We start from the raw sequence: 16,486 nt of genomic DNA, 5'->3' as shown, positions 1-16,486 counted from the left end.
TGTCCTCTGTTCTATTTACACTGTATACAAATGACTGCAGAGGAACGGAGGAAACTCCTGTCATAAAATATTCTGATGATTCAGCTATTGAAGATCTGTCCAACTCTGATGCTATTTATTTCAGTGAAATTAAAAAGTTCTGTTCTTGATGTGAGGAAAACTATCTGGATCTCAACGTAATGAAAACAAAAGAAATGTTAATAGATTTTCGGAAAGACCCCTTGCCTGTAGCTAACCTTGTTATTGATGGTCAAACAGTGGAGAGGGTCAATGAATATAGATATTTAGGGGCCATCTTAGACAATAAGCTGACTTTTGACAGAAATGTTGATTCCATTCATAAGAAATGTCAATCTAGAATTTTTTGTTTTCAGAAGCTTAGAAAATGTTGGTATAAATTCAACTATTCTTCAAAGTTATTATCGATGTTGTATCGAGTCCATTCTCACAGTGTCATTTATGTGCAGGTATGGAAGCTTGGGAGTGAGGAGTAAGCGTGTTTTGAACGATGTCATGAGTGTATGCAGTAAAATTGTGGGAGTGAAACAAGCTAGTATGCAAGAGCTGTTTGAAAGTCGAGTGGTTAAAAAAAGCAGGCAGATAGCAACTGACGACACCCATATTTTAGCAAAGTATTATGAGCTATTGCCATCACGACGACGCTACAGAACTTTTAAGTTGAAATCCAGAGCTCTGAAGACTTTTATTCCACGTTCAATCCACCTTTTAAATTCTTGAGCACCTGACTAAATTTCTCCAGTTGGAGATAATAAAGTTATTCTTATTCTTATTATAATTATTATTATTATTACAGTCAATAATTAGATCAACAGGGAACTTTGATTAGTTTTCATCAAAAGACAGGTAATGCAGGCAATGACAATAAAATGTCAAAACGTCTTTCTCTCTCTCTCTCTCTCTCTCTCTCTTGCCACAGTGAGTGCTGTTATGAGGGAACAAAACATTTCACTGTCATTTATGTGCTGTTGTTTGGTTGGTTGGTTGAATGTTTTCCTCGCTTTTTTTATTGTTCTAGTGTTTGTTGTTACAGATTGGTATCTTGATGTAACTACAAGAGCCACCATGTTCAATAAGATAAAGAAAATATCGCAAACTGTTTATCCAGACCGACCGTTGCTATGAACAAGATGAAAATGTGTCTCTGTATGGAGTGTAACAAACAAATATGACTAATATGAATCCAAGACTGTATAGTTTCATTTTCTTTACATTCCATGATGATTACGGATACAAGTTGTGGACATTCAAGTCAGCGTCATTTTCCAATTGATGATGAGTGAATACAAACCCGGAAAGAAACATTTCATGACAAATTCGAAATCATTTTATGTGTGAAATATCAGCAGTGGCACTGCACAAAGCTCTTGGATTCAGATTTGTACAAACTGACTGACAACAAAGGTTTACTGGTTCCTACTTACGTCAGAATCCCGTTTTTCTTTGCAAAACGCCTGGATGAACTCCTCTGGACCAATCATGCTCAAACGCTCCTGCACATCCATAAACCATGGCGCTTTTATAAGACTGCTTTTCAGAAAAGAAATAGCTTCGGCTTTTTTTTAATCACACACACAACAACAACAACAATTTCAGATTCAAAGAGGTGTCATTACTACTATGCGGACTGATCCATATACACACGACATCTGCTATGAAAAAAGCGGGGTTGCAGATGCCTGATCTTTGCATAAACCCATCGTGCTGATCAGACTTCGTGGCCTGAGCAACAGCAAAGTTTAACTACCACGCGCATTCAGAAAGTCACATTCCCCCTGATTGTGCATCTCAGATGACTGGCAGATAAGCATTCCCGATCTCAGTCACTTGACGTGGAACAAGCTCCCTGATAACCTCCGTCATTCTGATTCCCTCGCATCTTTTAAATCTCGTCTCAAAACTCACCTTTTCCCTCAGCAATAAGTTCAATTGTGGCAGGTCCACAACTACATGCATGTATATGAATGTGTATTGTGTGTGCGTGTGTCTATGTAAGTTTGTGCCTGCCTATGTGTGCGTATGTGTTTGGGTAGCTGTTAGATACACATGTATGTTAAAATGCATGTATGCAGTGTGTGTGTGTGTGTGTGTGTGTGTGTGTGTGTGTGTGTGTGTGTGTGTGTGTGCGTGCGTGCGTGCGTGCGCGCGCGCGCGCGCGCGCGTGTGTGTGTGTGTGGTCACATTTTGGTGTGTGTATGTAACATAGATATAATGTTTTATGTTATCAAAAGCGTTTTTGTACAGCACCTAGAGCAGATTTCTGGATAGTGTGCTATATAAGTATCCATTATTATTATTATTATTATTATTATTGTCTTTTCCTGAAGTGGCGACCACCCTGGAGGCACGGGTTCAAACCTGCTTAAGACCAGGGGTAAAAAAAAAAGTAGAAAAAAGGCAGCAATACAAGGGCATCCAGGAGTCATTACCTGGGTGCGGCCCGGCCCCATTAGAGTGTAAGGAGTTAAGGGCCGAAACACTTGACTTAGGGGGGCCTGAAGACATTGTACTGTCCAGCTCTCCCTGAGTTTCTTATCAGTAAACATTATTCTCACACACACACACACACACACACACGCACTCCGACACACACACATACACACACACAAACACCGCGGACATACACGCACACACATGCGCGCACGCACGCACGCACTATCACTGACCAGTTCGATGTAAGTTAACTGCTGCGCCAACACCACAGGACTGGGACACACCTCAACAATGTCCGTCTGCAACACAAACATCAGTCTGCCTTCAGCTGCCCGCACACTTCTGACGTCTTCTCTGACTGACAATGCAATACTTCAACATACTTTGCAGTCAGACAACGTGCGGAGAAGGCGGAGGAGGAGAAAGGAACAAACAAGATCAGGATACGAGAAAATGACAAGGAAAGTAAGAGTGTGGAAGAGAAGAAAGGCGGGAACAGCAAACTTGGCACCGAAACAAAAACAGCAAGGAAGTTCCACACGAACAGTCACGGCACAGCAGAAGCCTACCAGCAGGATTCCATCCCAAGAGGAACACGTTGTGAAGCAACACATTGCGAAACAGAACTGTGAGTTTTGCAGTTAATGTGACCCACAGATCAATGATAGGACTGCTTCAACAGGACTGACAACCACCAGACTGGTCAGTCTGCACTTGACATGTTGAGAGTGGTCAGTCTTTTGAATAAAGGAACAGTTCAGTTCAGTTCGATTACTCAAGGAGGCGGATAAATCTATATACGCTACACCACATCTGCTAAGCAGAAGCCTGACCAACAGCGTGACCCAACACACTCAGTCAGGCTTTGAGGACAGGAACAACCAAGCTACAAGCGACTTTCCCGTGTTAAACCACAGGCACACAGCGTCCATTATAAATACTGAATGTAAAGGATTTCGATATCATCTTCAGTATAGCATGCTGCATACTCAACGATTTGTGTGAACAGCTCATCTTCATGTTCTCACAAGAGTAGTAACTGAATAACCGTTACGCCTGCACTTTGCACGTGGATTTTCTGGCTGAATCCCAAAGGATTATCTTTACCTATTTATGATTCCTCAATAACTCATCAGCATGATCTTTTTTTTTTTTTGTTTGTTATTCGCATTCAATCAAGCAGCAAAGTCTTGTCCAGGGCCTGTGCTGAAAGTGAAAGAGCTGGCGGATGAGAGGGCAATTCATGAAGAGCAGACATACACGCTGGTGTCCACAGCAGCAGGACCATGTGAAGGGGTGGTCATTGTGTCATCATCTGTCAGTACTCAGCCCTGTGGGCTGTGATATGACCATCACTTCACCAATCAACCACCCTTTTCCCCTCTCTGAGAGGCCAGTTCCTGTTGTCTGCCCTTTATCTGAAACTTTTTCTCTCTTTCCAGCTAGCCTGGCCTGACCCCTCTCTCTCTCTTTAAAAATTTGTGGCGACATATGAGACAGACCATGAAATAAAAACGGGGAGAGACAGAGACAGACAGAAAAGCAAACAGAGAGAGATACGAGTGATGTATATTTACTGACAGTGGGCACGGCGTGGCACTGTGTCCTGTGCAGCAGTTCAGCCCCAAGTGTGGTCAGCGTGTTCTCATAGGCTTCCAGCTTGGACAACTGCAACCACAACCACGCCACAACGTCGCAACAACGGACCACCAATGTGGCCGGCAATACATGGGGATACGTTCACTTGTGCATAAGCGCACACGTGCTTTGCTTCATTCATGCGCATGCGCGCGCACACATACATAGATACAAACAGAAAGACGGACAGACAGACAAACATGCGCACGCATTTGCAAAAGTGCATTATCATATAGGCACATACCTCAAAGCATACATCTGCATGACATTACGTACGTATCATGTGGACAAACATGCAAACTGACACAATGTATTTTAAGGTGCTTATGTGTGCCTATGCGCAGAAAGGAGGACAACTGACAGGAGCGGTAGAGAGGACCACCAACATGGGTGGAAGAGAGGACCACCAACAGGGGTGGTAGAGAGGACCACCAACAGGGGTGGTAGAGAGGACCACCAACAGGGGTGGTAGAGAGCAGGACCACCAACAGGGGTGGTAGAGAGGACCACCAACAGGGGTGGAAGAGAGGACCACCAACAGGGGTGGAAGAGAGGACCACCAACAGGGGTGGTAGAGAGCAGGACCACCAACAGGGGTGGTAGAGAGGACCACCAACAGGGGTGGTAGACAGGACCACCAACAGGGGTGGAAGACAGGACCACCAACAGGGGTGGTAGACAGGACCACCAACAGGGGTGGAAGACAGGACTACCAACAGGGGTGGTAGACAGGACCACCAACAGGGGTGGTAGACAGGACCACCAACAGGGGTGGAAGAGAGGACCACCAACAGGGGTGGAAGAGAGGACCACCAACAGGGGTGGAAGACAGGACTACCAACAGGGGTGGTAGACAGGACCACCAACAGGGGTGGTAGACAGGACCACCAACAGGGGTGGTAGAGAGCAGGACCACCAACAGGGGTGGAAGAGAGGACCATCAACAGGGGTAGAAGAGAGGACCACCAACAGGGGTGGAAGAGAGGACCACCAACAGGGGTGGTAGACAGGACCACCAACAGGGGTGGTCAGGGCTGCCTACCGTCCCGGGGTACGGGTATTTGTCCCGGAAAACAATGAAAACGGACAGTCCGTCCCGGGAATCCACTTTTCGGTTTCGTGTCCCGGGAAAAAGTCTTTAGGCGAATACGCATCGACTGACTATGGCCACACCGCCAAAAGTGTGACCAGCGCGCATGCTTATAGGCCGATGTGGAACTTTCGAGAGAGATTGAAATAATGGCGTCGAAGCGAAGCAGCAAGGAGTCCGAATCTACATCGAAGAAGAAAGCAAAACGGCATCAAACTTTCATTGCGAAGTACACCGAGACATGGCCATTTATTAAGCGCGGCAAGACAGACACTTACGCTTGTTGTGAAATTTGTGCCTGCGAGTTTTCCATCGGTTCAGGAGGACGGGACGAAATCACTCGCCATGTGTCGACCGAGAAGCATAAAAAAAAACCCACCAAAATTCGCGATGCTCAGAAGACTTTCCAGATCACTGGATTTCTTCAGCGTGCGAGAAAGGAGGAGAACCGTGACGCTGATGCAGTCATAAGAGCGGAGACCATGATGGTAGACTTAGCTGTTGAGCTGAATTTGCCAATGGCTGCCCTGGATAAGTTCAGCAAAGCAATGAAACTTATGTTCCCCGACTCTGAAATTGCTAAGCAGTTTCAGTGTGCGAGAAGCAAAGGGACAGCTACCGGTCTCTTCAGCCCCAGCACAGCTAAACTCACCTTTGGAGATGTTGTACATAGTGTAAATAAAGGTAATTTTTCATTTCATTTTCTTTGAGGTGGTAAAATCTGACGTCATAAGAGGTGTCCCTGGAAATCAGGCTTTGTCCCTGGTTTTTAAGATGTGTGTCCCTGGAACTTGAAAAGGGGGGTAGGCAGCACTGGGTGGTAGACAGGAGGACCACTAACAGGGGTGGTAGAGAGGACCACTAACACGGGTGGTAGACAGGACCACCAACAGGGGTGGTAGAGAGGACCACTAACACGGGTGGTAGACAGGACCACTAACAGGGGTGGTAGAGAGGACCACTAACACGGGTGGTAGACAGGACCACCAACACGGGTGGTAGAGAGGACCACTAACAGGGGTGGTAGAGAGGACCACTAACAGGGGTGGTAGAGAGGACCACTAACACGGGTGGTAGAGAGGACCACCAACAGGGGTGGTAGACAGGAGGACCACTAACAGAGGTGGTAGAGAGGACCACTAACAGGGGTGGTAGAGAGGACCACTAACAGGGGTGGTAGAGAGGACCACTAACAGGGGTGGTAGAGAGGACCACCAACAGGGGTGGTAGAGAGGACCACTAACAGGGGTGGTTGAGAGGACCACTAACAGAGGTGATAGAGAGGACCACTAACACGGGTGGTAGAGAGGACCACTAACACGGGTGGTAGAGAGGACCACTATCAGGGGTGGTAGAGAGGACCACTAACAGGGGTGGTAGAGAGGAGGACCACCAACAGGGGTGGTGGAACGGACCACCAACAGGGGTGGTAGAGAGGAGGACCACCAACAGGGGTGGTGGAACGGACCACCAACAGGGGTGGTAGACAGGACCACTAACAGGGGTGGTAGACAGGACCACCAACAGGGGTGGTAGACAGGACCACCAACAGGGGTGGTAGAACGGACCACCAACAGGGGTGGTAGAACGGACCACTAACAGGGGTAGTAGAAGGACCACCAACAGGGGTGGTAGAACGGACCACCAACAGGGGTGGTAGACAGGACCACCAACAGGGGTGGTAGAACGGACCACCAACAGGGGTGGTAGACAGGACCACTAACAGGGGTGGTAGACAGGACCACCAACAGGGGTGGTAGACAGGACCACTAACAGGGGTGGTAGAGAGGACCACTAACAGGGGTGGTAGACAGGACCACTAACAGGGGTGGTAGACAGGACCACTAACAGGGGTGGTAGAGAGGAGGACCACCAACAGGGGTGGTAGAGAGGACCACTAACAGGGGTGGTAGAGAGGACCACCAACAGGGGTGGTAGACAGGACCACCAACAGGGGTGGTAGAGAGGAGGACCATCAACAGGGGTGGTAGAGAGGACCACTAACAGGGGTGGTAGACAGGACCACCAACAGGGGTGGTAAAGAGGACCACTAACAGGGGTGGTAGACAGGACCACCAACAGGGGTGGTAGACAGGACCACCAACAGGGGTGGTAGAGAGGAGGACCACTAACAGGGGTGGTAGAGAGGACCACTAACAGGGGTGGTAGACAGGACCACCAACAGGGGTGGTAGACAGGACCACCAACAGGGGTGGTAGAGAGGAGGACCACTAACAGGGGTGGTAGAGAGGACCACTAACAGGGGTGGTAGAGAGGACCACTAACAGGGGTGGTAGACAGGACCACTAACAGGGGTGGTAGAGAGGACCACTAACAGGGGTGGTAGACAGGACCACCAACAGGGGTGGTAGAGAGGACCACTAACAGGGGTGGTAGAGAGGAGGACCACCAACAGGGGTGGTAGAGTGGCCACATACCTTGGTGAGCAGCGCCTGCATGATGCTGCTGATGTCTTTCTTCATGTCCGGACAGTCCACCAAGACTCGCTGTGTGACGTCACGGATAAGCGTCATCATGCGTTCATCGCGAAAGTCGTAGGGAAACAGTTCAGTCCAGTCCCTGCAACACGGCACACCGTCAGTTTTCTTCACCGATCTGCTGATACACATCGTCATGTCCACAGTCTTCGTTTACTGACACACCGTCATTGTGTTCATGTGTACATTAGGGAAGTTATTCCCAATTCACACACACACACACACACACACACACACCACAGTCATAACTGGTAAGCATGTAGTAGGCTGTATATGATACAAATACTGTAATAGGCGTAAAGCAGGCAGGACTTCTACTGAAAACAGACAACCAATGCCAAAACAGACAACCAACGCGCTGTGTGAATAATGAATGGCGGAAAAGACAAATAACTGAAAATGCTTGTCTGCAGGTCATCTGAGATGCTTTGTCTGGGGAACTGAAATTTTGTAAGCAAGATGCAGTAAACTCCATTCTGAAAGACAGACACAAAAACATGGAGACAGAAAGACACACACACAGACAGAGAAACACGGAGACATATAGAGGCGCAAGGTGAACAACTAGTCATGAGTCCACCTCTGGGGTGGGGGGAGTAGGATTCATGAAATTTTGTTTGTTGTTTTTGTGTGTGTGTTTTGTGTTTTTGACTCACTTGGGTAAACAAAGTGAGTCTATGTTTTAACCCAGTGTTCGGTTGTGTGTGTGTGTGTCTGTGGGTCCGTGGTAAACTTTAACATTGCCATTTTCTCTGCAAATGCTTTGTCAGTTGACACCAAATTTGGCAATAAAATAGGAAAAATTCATTTCTTTCCAGTCATTTTGGTTAAAACAATATTGCACCTCTGGGATGGGTACAAATTTTTTTTTAAAAAGAAGCCAAATTATATGCAAACTGAATTTACTGTTGTTGTTGTTGTTGTTTTTTCCCTCTAAACTTGGCACTTTGATCTGATTTTCGACACAACAAGAGCAGTCATTTTTATCATTGTTTGTTCAAACAGGAACTTCTTTTGCTAAGCATGGAAGTTATATTTATTTTGCATGTCTTTGGAGCAGATATTAAAAAAAAGGGAAATTAATCTGTAATTAATGCTAGGGGGTTAATTTGCTTTAAACTTAAACATTACATTTTGAAATTATACTCAATACATAAAAATCTTGTGTGTTTTACTCTCAGTGTACAGGGCTTTCACTATGTTCATTCGCCCAAGTGGTCTTTTTCGGAAAATACTAAAATCAATAATACAAGTGGACTTTATAGATCTATTGGCTGAGCCCTGAAGGTCATGGGCAAAAATCAATTGCGTACACATATTTATACATATTCAAAGCGCGCGCTCATATTCCTCGCGAGCGAAGGATGCCACTTTGTTTCAAGTTGTTGATCTGCCCGTTCAATCCTATATTCAATCAACAATACACAATAACATGTGATGGAAAGTTGGAGAAGGAGACCGTTAAATATTTATTCTGAGAAAGATTTGTGAACGCCTCATCACTTCCTGGACTATGCCCTAAACTGCCACGATAAAAATATCAATAAAATCAGTCGGAATTCACAGTTTAAAATAATAAACCATAAGAGTTAATACCCTTGATGAAAGTAAAAATTTCCAGTCTTGACTTTAATCAAAATGAAGTCCTTTTCACTTCATATGACGTTTAGGAAGTATTTGTACATGGCTTTACATGTTATTAGTTTAACAAAATACTCAATTTTCATATCAACTTTAAAACTATAAAACTAGAATGAACATAAAAGAGAAATTGAATCGACCGTGTCGTACTCAGTACATTCCTGGCGGGTTATAACTAAACTTGCACATCTATCTAGATCCAGAGAAAACGGCTAAATGTTGCAGTGTGATTGCGGCGATGGCCACGTCTCCTTTACCGCGGACTTAAAAAGAATTTTTAATTGCCCTTAAAGATTTTTTGAATGCCCAAGATACACCAGAATAATATGATTTAAAAAGCGTTCTCACTGCGAATACCGCAATCGATTTATCGCCCTTTAAAAAAGTATGTTTAAATGTTACAATTTAGAACATCAGTTAAGAGCCATGATAGTGTAATGGGTAAGACAGTTTTTTCTCGCCCGAAAACGCGGGATTCGAATCTGCCGTCAGGACTTTTCTTCTTCTTCTTTTTTTTTTTTTTTTTTTTTTTTTTTTTTTTACCAGAAGCTTTATAATAACAAATACAGAACACATTTTAACGATTAGATTTTTTTTTAAAGTGTATTACAAGTCATCCAGGCCCTCTACGAACATTCCAGCAGTGCAGTGCTCCTCAACAATCAACAAGGACAATTCTTCCGGACCACAGTAGGAGTCAGGCAAGGATGCCTATTATCCCCAGTACTTTTCAACATCTTTCTGGAAAGAATCATGCAGGAGGCCCTTGAAGACCACCACACCTCCATCACCATTGGCAGCAGGCCAGTCTGCAATCTGCGATTCGCAGACGACATCGACCTCATGGGGGGCACTAACACCGAGCTCCAGGATCTAACAAACAGACTCACTACAAGAGCAAGTGCTTACGGCATGGAGGTCAGCACAGAGAAGTCAAAGGTCATGGTCAACAGCACAACTAACATCAGTGCCAACATAACCATGAATGGTGAGCCCTTGGAAGAAGTGACCAGCTTCAAGTACCTGGGAGCAACCCTGTCCAAAGACGGCACCTGCACAGCAGAAATTCGAAATAGGATTAATTCTGCAACGGCAGCGATGGCCAGACTGAACAGGGTATGGAAGAGTAACATCAGATTCCACACAAAATTCCTGCTCTACAAGTCACTGGTGGTCTCCATCCTCTTATATGGATGTGAGACATGGACACTGATGGCAGAAACAGAAAGAAGAATCCAAGCATTCGAAACCAAGTGCTTGAGGAGACTACTACACATCTACAAGGAGCGCAAGACCAATGACTATGTGCGGAACCTGGTCAGCAACCTTGTTGGGCCCCAAGAACCACTGCTGGCGACTGTCAAACGACGGAAGATGGCATGGTTTGGTCACGTCATACGACATAACACCCTCTCCAAAACCATCCTGCAAGGGACTGTAGAGGGAGGGCGCAGACGGGGGCGGCAGAAAAAAAGCTGGTCTGACAACGTCAAGGAGTGGACCAAAATGACGATGCCAGATCTCCTCACGACAGCTGCCAACAGAACGGCGTGGCGAGCTATATCTTCCTCATGTCCCCCCAAAGACCCCAGCGGTCGAGGGAATGAGTGAGTGAGTGAGTGAGTGATTACAAGTGAGTCTTGAAAGCCTTGCCTCTCTTGTTTGTTTTGTTTTGCAATTCATTGTTCTGAGATCACAAGTCATGAACAAATGCAGAAAATCCAACTTATAGATCAGCAAACCCTAGTGTTTCACACTGTCAATAAGTTCACTGTCAGTTCACTGTCAGTATGTTCACTGTCAGTTAGTTCACTGTCAATCTGGTCACTGTCAGTAAGTTCACTGTCAGTTAGTTCACTGTCAATCAGTTCACTGCCAATCAATTCACTGTCAGTAAGTTCACTGTCAGTTAGTTCACTGTCAATCTGGTCACTGTCAGTATGTTCACTGTCAGTTAGTTCACTGTCAATCTGGTCACTGTCAGTATGTTCACTGTCAGTTAGTTCACTGTCAATCTGGTCACTGTCAGTATGTTCACTGTCAGTTAGTTCACTGTCAATCTGGTCACTGTCAGTAAGTTCACCGTCAGTTAGTTCACTGTCAATCAGTTCACTGCCAATCAATTCACTGTCAGTAAGTTCACTGTCAGTTAGTTCACTGTCAGTAGGTTCACTGTCAGTTAGTTCACTGTCAGTAGGTTCACTGTCAGTTAGTTCACTGTCAGTAAGTTCACTGTCAGTTCACTGTCAGTTAGTTCACTGTTAGTTCACTGTCAGTTCACTGTCAGTTCACTGTCAGTAAGTTCACTGTTAGTTAGTTCACTATCAGTTAGTTCACGTCAGTTCACTGTCAGGTCATTGTCAGTTAGTTCACTGTCAGTTCACTGTCAGTTCATTGTCAATCATTGACAGTTCATTGTCAGTTCACTGTCACTGTCAGTTAGTTAGCTGTCAGTTCACTGTCAGTTAGTTCACTGTCAGTTCACTGTCAGTTCACTGTCAGTCAGTTTACTGTCAGTTCACTATCAGTTAGTTCACTATCAGTTAGTTCACTGTCAGTTCACTGTCAGTCAGTTCACTGTCAGTCAGTTCACTGTCAGTTCAGTCAGTATGTTCACTGTCAGTAAGTTCACTGTCAGTTCACTGTCAGTTCACTGTCAGTAAGTTCACTGTCAGTTAGTTCACTGTCAGTTCACTGTCAGTCAGTTCACTGTCAGTTCATTGTCAGTTAGTTCACTGTCAGTTAGTTCACTGTCAGTTAGTTCACTGTCAGTTCACTGTCAGTAAGTTCACTGTCAGTTAGTTCACTGTCAGTTCACTGTCAGTTCATTGTCAGTTAGTTCACTGTCAGTTAGTTCACTGTCAGTTCACTGTCAGTTCACTGTCAGTAAGTTCACTGTCAGTAAGTTCACTGTCAGTTCACTGTCAGTTAGTTCACTGTCAGTTCACTGTCAGTAAGTTCACTGTCAGTTAGTTCACTGTCAGTTCACTGTCAGTCAGTTCACTGTTAGTTCACTGTCAGTTCACTGTCAGTAAGTTCACTGTCAGTTAGTTCACTGTCAGTTCACTGTCACTCTGTTCACTGTCAGTACGTTCACTGTCAGTTAGTTCACTGTCAGTTCACTGTCAGTTAGTTCACTGTCAGTTCATTGTCAGTTAGTTCACTGTCAGTTCACTGTCAGTTCATTGTCAATCAGTTCATTGTCAGTTCACTGTCTGTTCACTGTCAGTTAGTTTACTGTCAGTTCACTATCATTTCACTGTCAGTAAGTTCACTGTCAGTCCGTTCACTGTCAGTTCACTATCAGTTAGTTCACTGTCAGTTAGTTCACTGTCAGTTAGTTCACTGTTAGTTCACTGTCAGTTCACTGTCAGTTAGTTCACTGTCAGTTCACTGTCAGTAAGTTCACTGTCAGTCCGTTCACTGTCAGTTCACTATCAGTTAGTCCACTGTCAGTTCACTGTCAGTTAGTTCACTGTCAGTAAGTTCACTGTCAGTTCACTGTCAGATAGTTCACTGTTAGTTCACTGTGAGTTAGTTCACTGTCAGTTCACTGTCAGTTCGTTCACTGTCAGTTGATTCACTGTCAGTTCACTGTCAGTTCATTGTGAGTTAGTTCACTATCAGTTCAATGTCAGTTGGTTCACTGTCAATCTGTTCACTGTAGTTCATTGTCAGTTAGTACACTGTCAGTTCATTGTCAGTTAGTACACTGTCAGTTCACTGTCAGTTAGTTCACTGTCAGTTAGTTCACTGTAAGTTCACTGTCAGTTAGTTCACTGTCAGTAAATTCACTGTCAGTTCATTGTCAGTTAGTACACTGTCAGTTCACTGTCAGTTAGTTCACTGTCAGTTAGTACACTGTCAGTTCATTGTCAGTTAGTACACTGTCAGTTCACTGTCAGTTAGTTCACTGTCAGTTAGTTCACTGTAAGTTCACTGTCAGTTAGTTCACTGTCAGTAAATTCACTGTCAGTTAGTTCATTGTGAATCAGTTCACTGTCAGTAAGTTCAATGTCAGTTAGTTTACTGTCAGTTAGTTCACTGTCAGTTCACTATCAGTAAATTCACTGTCAGTTCACTGTCAATCACTTCACTGTCAGTTAGTTCACTGTCAGTTCACTGTCAATCAGTTCACTGTCAGTTAGTTCACTGTCAGTCAGTTCACTGTCAGTTAGTTCACTGTGAGTTCACTGTCAGTTAGTTCACTGTAAGTTCACTGTCATTCAAGCCTAACCCGATCAGTCGTACGATGTGTGTGTTCAGCTTTCTCAGTGAGTCCCTCTTGATGCTGTCCTGGGCCACCTTCTGTTGGCTGCTGCCTACCTGTGGTCACACACACACACACACACACACACACACACGGTTTCAGTTTCAGTTTCTCAAGGAGGTGTCACTGCGTTCGGACATATATGCTACACCACATTTGCAAGGCAGATGCCTGACCAATAGCATAACCCAACGCGTTTAGTCAGGCCTTCAGTGCATGCGCTTATATGTGTGAACCTATCAGAGCGGATTTTTGACTCACTTGTGTAAACAAAGTGAGTCTATGTTTTAACCCGGTGTTCGGTTGTCTGTGTGTGTGTGTGTCTGTGTGTCTGTGTGTCCGTGGTAAACTTTAACATTGACATTTTCTCTGCAACTACTTTGTCAGTTGACACCAAATTTGGCATAAAAATAGGAAACATTCAGTTCTTTCCAGTCATCTTGTTTAAAACAATATTGCGCTTCTGGGATGGGCACAAAAAAATAAAGAATGAAGCCTAATTATATGCAAACTGCATTTACTGTTATATTTATATTTTTTGTATTCTCTAAACTTGGCACTTTGATCTGATATTCTGACCCAACAGCTAGAGCAGTCATTACTATCATTTTTGGCTCAAACAGGAACTTCTTTTGCTAAGCATGGAAGCTTTATTTATTTTGCAAACGTTTTGGTTCAGATAGAAAAAAAGGGAAATTACTATGTAATGCTAGTGGAGTTAATTTGCTTTAAACTGATCTTTCTCATCTTAAACATTACATTTTGAAACAAGAGAGGCAAGGCCTTCAAGACTCACTTGTGATGCACTTTTTTTTTAAATGCAAGCTTTTTATGTATTGAGTATAATTTCAAAATGTAATGTTTAAGATGAGAAAGATCAGTTTAAAGCAAACTAAGTTCCCCAGCAGAGTAATTTCCCTTGTTTTACTGCCGACACCAAAACGTTTGCAATAAATAAAACTTCCACGCTTAGCAAAAGAAGTTCCTGTTTGAACAAAAAATGACAATAATGACAGATCTTTTGTTGGGTCGAATATCAGATCAAAGTGCCAAGTTTAGAGAATACAAAAAATATAAATATAACAGTAAATGCATTATACTCAATACATAAAAAGCTTGGATTTTTTAAAAAGTGTATCACAAGTGAGTCGTGAAGGCCTTGCCTTTCTTGTTTTCTATGATTTTGCCAAAGGACAACACTCGTTGTCATGGGGTTTTTTCCAGTGCGCCAAGTGCGTGATGCACACCGGACCTCGGTTTATCGTCTAATCCGAATGAGTAGACGCTAAATTCTATTTTCCAGTCAAACTTGGAGAAAAGGCGACAGCGGGAATCGAACCCAGACTCTTATGGACTCACTGGCAGATGAGCGTCTCAACTCATACAACTCTGGGGAGTTTACAGCCTTGGCAGACTTCATGCCATATTGACGCAGAAAAACCACAGAAAATATACTGGGATTTTTCCTCCAAATTACGTGTGAACATATCCAGAAATACTGAAGGTTAATCCCTTTCGTCACTGTTTATGCATAGCATATGTAGAAACGTGAAAACCGTCTCTATAAGAATTTTTGAAGCCAGAGCAATGCTCGGGTGCAGGGCTCAACAACACCTCCATTCTACACACACACACACACACACACACACACATTCAATCTCTTGTTCTACAAACACACACACAGACACACACACACACACACACATTCAATTTATTGTTCCATATCTTATTTTATTCATTGTTTCATTGTTAACTTACTTTTTGTGAGTGGTAGAAGTGACTGTGTATGCGTGTCTTATAAACCTTGTTTAGGTTTAATTGACATAAAAATTTGATTCCAATTCACACACACACACACACACACACACACACGCATGCACACCACACACACACACACACACACACTTACTCACTCACACGCAAATACACTTCTGTAATAAAATGATAAGTTTGACAATGATCCAGATAAAACAACACACTGCTGGCTTTCGACATTGCTGGTAAAAATAACATGGAAACAATCATAACGTTCTAAATAAAACGGTGGAGAAGAAATGATGATGAGAAGGGCGATAATAATGACAGTTTGTTATTTAGAAAACAATGATGACAGTAATAATTACGAAGATAGTGTTAGCGACAAAACTAATAATAAGTACAATAAAAATGACGTAACAATGAAGATGCCTACAATGATAACGATGGAACCCTCTACAATGCAGTCCTGCCCCGATCGCCCAACAGATCAATAGGCATATGACGAAAGGAGAAATTAGTAGCCACAATATGACTATCTAGTCCTGACGTTATCTTCCGCTGTATTTCACAAGGCCACTGCCTGCATTTATTACTGCCGCAAATGACTCCCTCAGACACACACAGACTCTCTCTCTCTCTCTCTCTCTCTCTCTCTCTCTCTCTCTCCCTCTCTTTCTCTCATTTATGTATTTTGAATGGAATATAAGAGGGCGACTTTCAAGGTCGCTATACATATATTCCGGATACTGGATGCAGTGTCATTGAGATCTTTTTCGTATTGTGTTTGATTCATGTGAAATACTTGTATCAGAACGTATCGACTCTGATCACCTGCCTGTAACACGTCATGTTGTTTTCACTAAAGGTAAAAAATGTGATGCCATTGAACAAAAACAGGACTGAAAAAATCGTATGGAATGAGGAATATGCTCAGCAGTTTCGCGATACTTTAAGTAATGATCAGATAAGTTCTAAAATTGATAATGCAATAAGCTTAATGGATGTTGATGTGAATAAGCACAACATTGTTGAATGAATATGTATGAAGGAAAGTGCGGAGTGTATGAAAAGACGTGTGCGTGTCAATAACAACAAGGTACGTGATGACTCGTTTGACCATGATTGTGCTCTGAGTAAAAG

At 43.8% G+C, this 16,486-nt stretch overlaps 1 protein-coding gene across 1 annotated transcript in view; it reads right to left on the bottom strand.

Moving 5' to 3' along the window:
• The window catches only part of LOC143292306 (ras-GEF domain-containing family member 1B-like), a 44,710-nt gene that overhangs the window by 13,872 nt on the left and 14,352 nt on the right, over nt 1-16,486 (bottom strand). Inside the window, exons 4-8 of the mRNA XM_076602493.1 lie at nt 13,556-13,644; nt 7,618-7,759; nt 4,033-4,119; nt 2,685-2,750; nt 1,443-1,511 (exon numbers count right to left, since the gene is read on the bottom strand). Coding sequence (XP_076458608.1) covers nt 1,443-1,511; nt 2,685-2,750; nt 4,033-4,119; nt 7,618-7,759; nt 13,556-13,644 — 453 coding nt within the window. The remainder of the gene's footprint in view (nt 1-1,442; nt 1,512-2,684; nt 2,751-4,032; nt 4,120-7,617; nt 7,760-13,555; nt 13,645-16,486) is intronic.

Source organism: Babylonia areolata, chromosome 18 (genome assembly GCF_041734735.1).
Source record: "Babylonia areolata isolate BAREFJ2019XMU chromosome 18, ASM4173473v1, whole genome shotgun sequence".
Taxonomy (NCBI): Eukaryota; Metazoa; Mollusca; class Gastropoda; order Neogastropoda; family Buccinidae; genus Babylonia; species Babylonia areolata.
The sequence above is the reverse complement of the archived record's forward strand: the minus strand, read 5'-3'. Positions and strand labels throughout refer to the sequence as shown.